The sequence below is a fragment of the Microplitis demolitor genome, chromosome 3 (genome assembly GCF_026212275.2).
Source record: "Microplitis demolitor isolate Queensland-Clemson2020A chromosome 3, iyMicDemo2.1a, whole genome shotgun sequence".
In the NCBI taxonomy this organism is placed as follows: domain Eukaryota; kingdom Metazoa; phylum Arthropoda; class Insecta; order Hymenoptera; family Braconidae; genus Microplitis; species Microplitis demolitor.
Window position 1 is genome coordinate 14338054 of NC_068547.1, and position 10246 is coordinate 14348299.

The 10246-nt window shown below is 33.2% G+C and overlaps 1 protein-coding gene across 1 annotated transcript; it reads right to left on the reverse strand.

Moving 5' to 3' along the window:
• Positions 1-8983: 8983 nt before the first annotated feature.
• LOC128667448 (uncharacterized) lies at positions 8984-9793 on the reverse strand. The gene has a single exon (XM_053737403.1). The coding sequence runs from the start codon at positions 9791-9793 to the stop codon at positions 8984-8986; it is 810 nt and encodes a 269-aa protein (XP_053593378.1).
• Between the last annotated feature and the right edge of the window lie 453 nt (positions 9794-10246).

Here is a 10246-nt window from a genome sequence, read left to right on the forward strand (position 1 = left end):
ACTTCGAAACGAGCTAATTCCAAACCGGTGCTGCAAAAAACTGATAGCGAGTTCGTAATTCAAAAATACCTCCATACAGCGGATAAAAATATGCGTGGTTCTTCTTTTGGGAAGAAACACAATTGTTTCTGCCCAGTGTCAATTATATTTAATGTTCATTTGCAGCCTTATTACTCTCATTTGTTTACTTGTCACTTCAGTTTACTCAGTTCATTTTTTAAGTGACAGTTTTAATTAACCAAATAAAATTACTAAAAAGTGAGTGAAAATAATATTTTTGTCTTATTTACTATTTAATAGGTGACTGTAAATCACATATTTCTTATTCTTTAACAGTTCTCCGCACCATCGGCTTAAAATTAACTTGTTTCATACTGGTTGCTGGCACTGAATGTTGAAGTTCCGATACAGGTGATCATGAAAAATATAGTGTGACTCAGGATAAAATACGATTTCAGACTGCGGGTGATGTCAGCTCTCACCTGTGGCTCAGGCAGACAACCTCATCCTAGTCTGAAATCGTCTTGTTTCATCCCTTGTCACACAATTTACTATTGTTTAGGAAAAATTGCATATAATGAAATACTTGAAAATTATAATACATTAAATGCTAATCTTTCGTAGAGTATAATTTTAAACATTTAAATTTTGATAATTATAATCACTTATTCGAACAGTAAAAACTTTTTAATGACAAAAAAAATAATAATACTAATAGGTATTTTTGACTGAAATAAGCAGATTTTTTTTCTGTAATATTATGATCATAAATTAACAAACTTCAGTTTCAAATAATCTATATTTTCGATCTTATGAACAATTAAAATGACCAAAACACAATTTTTTAAAAATATTTGACATTAAAGACTACATAACTTAAAAGTGTTCAGGAATTTCGAATACTCAAAATGAAATTATTTATAAAAAATAAAAAGATCTACAAAGATGTATCTATAACATTTTACAATAAGTCTAATAGTTTCGCTGAAAAAGTCAAAAAATATTGTCATTTACTATAAATTGGAATTTGACCACGAATAATTTTTGAAAAAATAGATTTATCAAAAAATAATAAGAAATATTTTTTATAGAGCATTTAATTTCCTACAAAATCATATATTGCTCTTTTTGATAAATTGATCTGATGATGAGTTATAAAATTCCAAAGTTTAAAAAAAAAATTTTCCCATGTTATTGAAATGGAAAATAGAAAATTGCGATGAGGCAGTTGTTTATATTAATGTTAAGAGCTCAAACTATGACAGTATTTTTTTTTCGTCATCTCGAACAATATTTTCAATACGATTTTTGAAAACAAAAAATAGTCGATTTTTTTTAACCAGTCTCATATATATATCACCAATAATATATGCGTTGAGACAAATCGCTTGTTACTTTTGCGATTTTAACCAGCAGCCACCAGAATTTGCGGGTTGAACCCTGGCTTAGGTTGGCCTCTAACAAATTTGATTTTACCTGGACAGAGCAGTGGGCTGGGGTTCTTGCAAAGCAAAGACCCGCACTTATTCAAACTCGGCAACGTATGTAAAATTCACCTATTTATCTCACGGCTTATTACTTATCAATAGATTTTTTGTAATTAATAGAATTATCAATTTTCAGTTAATTAATAATATTCTTAATAGACGATTTAATAATTCTTACCAGTAATATAGGTTAATAAATAATATGAATGAGAGGTAAAGTGAAAGGAATTAATCAGAAAAGTACAGGTTTCTTGCCAATTATAATAAAATTCAGTTACTTACAATAAACAATTCGCAATTAACAATATCAGGAGTGTCCTGGAATACCCTGGATGTACAATGACCTTTCCACGTAGGATAACGCAATTATTACACTGAATTTATTATTTAATTTCAACGATTCTTTAGTATTGCAAGTATATTGCCGATAACGTACAGTAATAATAATTGTATTTAAACTCGACTTATAATAATCAATAAGAAATAATGAAATAATTTTATAAGTAAAATTGCCAGAGTGTTAATAGAAAATATCGTAACTTAATTAATACAGAAAAATTATTGCAATTTGGTAATAAGAGAAAAATATGCCTAAAAGTTAATTGATCCAGGATTGAAGTGATTGACCGATAATTGAGGGCCTGGGACTCGCCTCTGAACCTGTCCCCACTTCACCTTTCCGGACATGCGTCGACGTGAAAATTAAGTCATGTGACCATGGCACTATGACGTTCAAAATTCAGACGGCAACGAGACGGAGAAAACGGGAACCGCAAGGCTGAGGACGACGAAAATAATTTACATTGTCTCAATCCCCCCCCACCAAGCCAAGGTTACCCTTTTGGATTTTCGTCTGGGTTGTCCGACTATAATAAGAAAATTTTAATAATAATTCAAGAAATAATTACAAAAAAAATTATTCAAAACATTGCGATTGAATCGCTCAAAAATTGCAAGCTAATTGCCAACATAAAAAAAAAATTTTCGATTCGCGAGTGTATTGCCAGCAAAATTCAAATAATTGCAATTGGGAATTACTCACCAGTAATGCATATAAATTGCTAGTTAAATCGATCGAAAACCGTCAGGGACTGAAAACAATTTTCCAAACCCAGCCGCCAACTTCAGGTCCACTCCAATCCTGGGACCTCGATCTGGATCAGGAAGTATTTACAACTTATCAACTAGAAAACAAGATATATAATAAAAAATAAATTGTAAATTTTTGCACTTAATACTACATACAAAAAAATGGTATTTGAAAAAAATAATAAAAAAATTCTTTTCGGATATGACAGCTTCTGAGCTGCAAAAAGATAATTAATGCTGTTGTCTGCCAAATGCTTCAGGATTTTGAGCTGTAAATGGAAATTATTACAATCGGCAACAACAATTAGGACGAATGAATGAGATGAGAATGATTAAAAGTGTGTACGGGGACTTATGCGTGTTTTGGAGTCGGAAAACGGGAACGAACACGTAATCTTGCTTTAGCTCGTAGATCATCCGTTACACGTCCACAGCATGTGACCATGGCACTATGACGTTCAAAATTCAGACGGCAACGAGACGGAGAAAACGGGAACCGCAAGGCTGAGGACGACGAAGACAATTCACATTGTCTCAATGATTTTAGAAATTTTTCAGTGATTTTTGTAAGGCTGTAACTTCGTGAAAAATAATCGTATCGGAAAATAAAAAAAGGTATATTGTAGCTTGAAATTTCTAGTTTCCCGCATGAAAAAGCTTTATATGTGAAAACATATATGATAAAATATGTGACTATTATAATGTGATATATTGTACAATATATAAAATAATATTAATATTTTTGCCGTATTAATATATGATAATATATTGAAAAAAATATATGGCTAGAATATATTACCAATAAATTTATTAATATATGACTTTTTTATGTATGTTTTACCTATATATTTTAATATATCTTTTTTTATATTGATATATTATATTGAAATTAGTATATTAATTAATATATAGTATTTTTTTTTACATATGTTTTCCAGTATATTGTAAAATATATGACACTGTTTTCACTTTTCTTAGGTTATTGCGGTAGTTATTCTCTTGTAGAGAATTTATTCAAGCTTTTAACGCCACCCTTCAATTTACTATGCGCTCATTAGTACCTGAAATATTGATGATCAAACCCAAAACGATCATTTTTCGTTTGAACGCTGATATCTCAATGACAAGTTATCGTACGAATCTCAAAAAAGATGCAAATCAAAGCTGATTAAATTTGCTAACTAACCCATGCATCGGTTTAGCTGAAAAAATTTTTTTGCAGCCCGTGGACTCCCTCAAAGAAAAGAAAAAATCTAGAAAATTTTTGTCTCGCGGTGTTTCTCATGTTTGCGCAATGGCTGAAGGTAAAAAAATATTTGGTAAAAATACGTCGAATCTAGAGATTTCAAGCTACAAAATGCCTTTTTTTATTTTCCGATACGATTATTTTTTACGAAGTTACAGCCTTACAAAAATCACTGAAAAATTCCTAAAATTTTTCTATTCCTTTAATTTATGGCATGAGTATATATATTGAGACAATGTGAATTGTCTTCGTCGTCCTCAGCCTTGCGGTTCCCATTTTTCCCCGCCTTCTTGTCGTCTGAAACTACACAAGTCATAGTGCCGTGGTCACATGACTAATTTTCACGTTGACGCATGACCGTAAGGATGAAGTGGGGACAGAGTTCATAGGCAAGTCCCAGGCCCTCAATTATCGGTCAGACACTTTGATCTTGGATCTATTAGCGTTCAGAGTTATTCTAAATTAATTTTCGTTAGCTGGCAATTTTACTTGCATTATATCAATCTGTTACGATTCAATTTAATTATTATACTTTATATTTTACTGGCAACTTAGCTTGCGATTCTATTATTTATTATATGTTATTATTTTAGTATAAAATACGTTTAAGTTAATTAGATCATCATTACGTTACCGCTGATACATCTGTAGTATCAGCGTATTAATTATAAAACATAAAATCAGTGTATTATTTGAGTGTAATAACCAACTCTTCCCACGTGGCCATCCATTGTTATTCGGACCACCTCTATTATACTATTCAGAGACATTTATTGTAAGTAATCGAAATTATTATAACTGGCAATAAACTTGCATACTTTCCTTTCTACCTACTATCTTTTATTCATATTTTAAAATACTGGTAAAATTATGTAATAATATCCAATACTTATTGATTAAGCTGCATAGGATAATTCTATTAATTACAAAAAATTTATTGATAAGTAATAAGCCGTGAGATAAATAGGTGAATTTTACATACGTTGCCAAGTTTGAATAAGTGCGGGTCATTGCTTTGCAAGAACCCCAGCCTACTGCTATGTCCAAGTAAAATAAAAATTTGTTAGAGGCCAGCCTAAGCCGGGGTTCAACCCGCGAATTCTGGTGGCTGCTGGTAAAGATCGCGAAAATAAAAGCGATTTGTCTCAATATATATATATATGTATATATATATATATATATATATATATATATATATATATATATATATATATATATATATATATATATTAGGGTGATTCAAAAAGATAGAAAATTTTTTTTTTAACTTCCGACATTAAAAAGTTGGTTCTCAGGTACCTCTAGAAAATGCTTACCAAATTTGAGCTTTTAATATTAATAGGAAGATCCTCCTCATCACAGTTTTCCATTTTCTCTTTAATAGTCCCTTATATCAAAGACCATATCTCATTATTCATTGATGGTTTAACCAAATCGTCAAAAATTTTTTATAGTAAATTGAATGCTCTACAAACAAGGATCAGTGTATTCAAGTGATAACTTTCACCATTTAAAAGATATATAACAGGGGTACTGTCACCTTGGTCGTCTTTAATTTCCTTTTTAAGGGCGCTACTGGAAGGATTAAACGGTCTTCCAGAACCGATTCTTAATACTCAGGGTCGGTGTAAAATTTAATTGTAAGAGTAGAAAGAGGAAGGATAATTTTATAAATAACTTAGATTTATTTATTATAACAATATTCACTTTTATTTGTTTTATAAGCCTTGTAAATAAAAACATAATTTTCATAAACCTTATACCTTAGACATAACTTTAGACCTTATAACTTATACCTAATACTTTTTGACCTTATAACCTTTAGACCTTATAATATTCACCAATTACCTTATACAATTGCCAATTACCTTTGGCGACTAAAATTACTTAGACTAAATAGCCACTACTTGGCATCGCACACACATACTCACTTGATTAAAATTATTGCCAACTACCTTTGGACTTACAAATTAAAATATCGGTTACCTCCCGACTTATTTATTAATTACAATATTAATTTTTAAATTTTTTCCTACACACACACGCGCACTCGAGTCCCCTGGACTTTTATTCACACACTGATTTTAAAATGACTGTTCCCGCCATGCACTTTAATAAATTAATTAATTAATTTTTGAAGAATAATTATTATTATTATTAATTAATTAATTTTAATTCAACTCCTTTCCGACAACTAACATTAATTCTTCAATTTATACTGATCCGAAGTCACGAGACTTAATATTTTTAAGTTTTGGTCAGTAAAAATCTCATCTCCGTTTTCTTTCCCGATACTTGCTTCACGCAAGTTCCTCCATCTTTACTCGCGGCCACTCGACTTCTTACTTTACAGTCTTTACTTTTCTGAGCATATTTTTAGAATAATTTTATTAACGAACTTTAATTATTAATTTTATTTATTACTCGACGTAAATTAATTTAATAAAATTAATTTATGTATTTATTTTAATTTCTTAATATTATATTACAACGCGGACTAGACCACGAAAATTTCTGGCTTGTGTTCTACACAATCAGCCTAGAAATTTCTGCGACGCATATAATTCCGGCAATGACCTGGAATTATATGACGACACCCTGGACCCGGCAATTGGGCTTGAACCCGGTTAGACAACCGTCTGGCTTAATTTTTATTTTAATAATTTTATGACTAATTTATTGCTATGGGCCTAGACGCGGATTACCCAACGAACGACTAAGTATATATCAAATTAAATTAATATTCTGGCTTAGGCGTAGTACAATTAATTTTATTAATACCTGATCCTTTTCCTGGTGCGGTTTCTCCGTCCTCGTCAGGTTCTCTGGTTGCTGTCTCGTTCGTTTCGTCCAGTTCCTTGTCTCAACTTCTTTGTGCTTCGTACTTTCCTCTCGTAATCTCGACTTTTCCTTTTGCTGGCTCCTTCACCTGCTTTTCCAAATAATTAATAAAAGTTATCAAGGATACCGGCAATTGGCCTGGTATCAATAATAATTACATAAATAATCGCTTGGTCCAAAATTATAAGCCAAGTCTTCAAATTATTAATTACCTGAGTGACTTAATGCGTCTATCTCTTCAGTGGTTCGTCCGATTGTGTGTCTCGGCCTGGGTTCCCCCTGCACTTATAATTGTGCACCCAACCAACCGAATTCGGCAACTTCCAGAAAACTTAGACACTCCTACTTATTACTGAGTGGGACTGACATACAAGCCCCTATGATTTCCGCTCGGGACGACAGTCGCACTCTACCCCGGATAACTCTGGGGCAGTAATAGATTATATCGACCGTGCGCATGATAGAAAATCATGGCAACTGAGCGCGGAAAATTCAAAATTCCCTGTTACAGATATTTGAGATCAAATTTTAAAGCATTTGTTAAAAAACATTTTTTTCCAAATAATTTTCTACATCATTGAAAAATGATTATTGATGAATGAGCGTAACATATTTTTGTAGGAAATTTAACGCTCAACAAGAAAGGTCTGATGTGTTTATTTGATTTCTCTAACCAGTTAGAAGATATTTCTTGCTGAATCTCAATGCGTTTGAATTTTAAAAGTTTTTTTAATAACTTTTTTAGATTCATCAACTTAATTTATGAATTTTATAAATATTCACAAGACTTTCAGCTCATGTCAATAGAATAAACATTTTCAACACTTTGTTAAACCTTTTCATAGATGTAGGTAAGCTTCACTTTTGCAAGAAGAGAAAAATACGTCAGTTTATTATTTAGAGATAAATTAAGATCCATTTTTGAGAAAAAAAACGTTTTTTTTTTTGAAGTGTCATAATTTATATCAATATAAAAGAAAAAAAAATCGAATTAATTATACACAATCGATTTATTTTGAATTAGTACTTACGGAAAAATTAATTATATTAAAAAATATATCTATTCGTCTTATTAAAAAAATTGGCTTTTATTGCAATTGGGATATTTCGCCAGATTCCTCAGAAAAATATACTTAATTATCAATTTCGTGGGAAAAACTTACAATTACATTTTTAATAAATCAGTTAAAATATATGGATAAGAAATTGATTAGAAAATATTTTATACTTGACATGAACATTAAATCTAAAGTAAATACTCTTGTTCTATTTATGTAAGCTGAAATTCTTATGAATGTTTATGAAATCCATGAATTAAGTTGATGAATCTAAAAAAGTTATTAAAAAACTTTCGAAAGTCCAACTCTCTAAACATGAATGAATGAAATAAGTGAATATTCACTAATTCTGAGTGCTAAATTAAACCACTTTTTAAAATAAGTGTCCACAAGAAAACTAGTATGCTTTCAATTTTCAAGACTTTCTTTACGTAGAGTACCAGTTGAGCGAGTAAGACAGCGGCATTGAGCTCCATTCTTGGTATAGTTATTGGGTTCAGTGGTGCAACTTGTATTTTGTTACACACTAGCGAAATATTGGAGCTTCCAGTAGCGTCAGTAACTTTTAAGTAGACGACAGCAGCCATAGCGAGTTGTGAAGCATCAGAGAATCCATGTAATTCGATTGATACACCATTTTTTACATAATTTCAGCGAGGTATTTGAATCTTCGAGATCTGATGTAGTTGATCTTGAAACAAATTCCATTCTTGAAGAAGCAACGGTGATAGCGTAGCATCCCAATCGAAGTTCTGCAGCCAGAGTTTCTGCGTGAACATCTTGGCTCTCACGATGATCGGTGCCAAAAACCCCAGTGGGTCAAAAAAGCGAGCAATTTTAGATAAAATTGTGCGTTTAGTTGTTGGTGATGCTTCTGGAAGCGAATAGCCAAACTGGAATTTATTCTGTGTTGAATTCCACGTTAGCCCGAGCACTTTTACTGTAGTATCCCCAAGCTCTCCTGGTATATCTTCTTGGGTTTCAACTGGAGTGACTTGAGAGAGTAATTCTGTTGAATTACTTGCCCACTTGGCAAGTGGAAAACATCCTGCGGCACACATATTTTTTGTATCGAGAGCAACTTGGATTGCCTTAGCGAGTTCATCTTCACCTCCATAGATGTCATCTTCGTCAAACCAGAGTATGCACTGTAGATGATGATCTTCCTTGTCAACTGCGATCTGATGAAACATTTTTGTTACGTCAGTAGCGAATAGATAGCGATGGCAGCGGATGCAAATAAGAACGTCACTAATGTCAACTTAAATTTTGGGACCCATATGAAGTATTTCGTTCACTGATACGCCAGATGTAGTTTTCCATGACCCATTAAATACCACCCTGAGCTTGGTGGTAGTGCTCTGCTCTTTTAGAACCCCACGATGCGGCAACAGGTAGCTGTTCGGTGGTAAATCCTTTAATTCCATACGTTTCATGTGTCCCAAGTCTTCATACTCCTTCAGGAAGTCAAAGTACAACTTCTTGTAGACTGGATCAGCCTCCAATCGTTTGAGATGACGTAATGAAGCGTATTGTGCAGCTCTGAGCGAATCACCCAGTTGACTTGGCAAAGATTTAAGCGGCAAGCGAACGACATATCGACCATCAGACTGTCTGTAGTGTGTATTGACAAAGTGTTGTTCACACTCTTCTTGTTCTTCAGTATAGCCTGTAGTGAATTCTGTCTGTGGCTCTTCTTGATACCAAAACTTCCTTAATAAGTCTTGTAGTTGATCATCAACAGTGACATGATGACCAAAAGCGGTCAATTTCAATGTAGCGGTGTCCACAGATCCATATATGATCCAGCCAAGTGATGTTGACTGAGCGATTGGGTCATTGACACTCCTTTTTCTTATTGTAGCGTTGATTATATGTGTAGCTGGTGCTGCACTCAGAACGATGTCAATAGGTCGTGATGTCAAGAAGTCTGGATCAGCGAGTTGTAGCCCAGTTATATGCGGCCATTTCTTCTTCGTTAGCGTAAATGACGGCAAGTTTACCGTCAATAGAGCAACTACATGAGCTTGGATAGTAATAGAAGCGTTGTTGTGTAGAGAATGCAGCGTCATCTTGCATAACCCAAGCGAATGCCCAGTTGACACATTACCAATCCCACGTAATGGTACAGCTGCTTTACTGAGTTGAATATCCAGCTTTTTGATTAGCGAATGTGTCACAAAGGATAACTCCGATCCTTGATCAATAAGTACACGGGCAGTACATGTACTTCCTGTTAGCGAATGCAACCTTACAATAGTGGTAGCGAGTAATACATTGAGCAAATGAGCTAAAAGCAGACTAAGTTAGCGAATTCAAAACAAAAGTTACCAAAATTGGAACTATTTGTTACCTGGGTCAGCTACAGGAGCGTCCTGTACTGGTTTAGCGGTAGCACCATCGTCAATGTGAGTAAAGGTGTGATGCGGCTGTTCACAATGCTGGCATCTCTGCTTAGTCAAACAATCAGCGTAGCGGTGGCGTCCCAAACAGTTATAGCATAAGCGATACTGCTTAACAATCGT

Coding starts and splice junctions, on each gene's coding strand:
- LOC128667448 (XM_053737403.1), bottom strand. CDS start 9,793: ATGACGCTGCATTCTCTACACAACAACGCTTCTATTACTATCCAAGCT.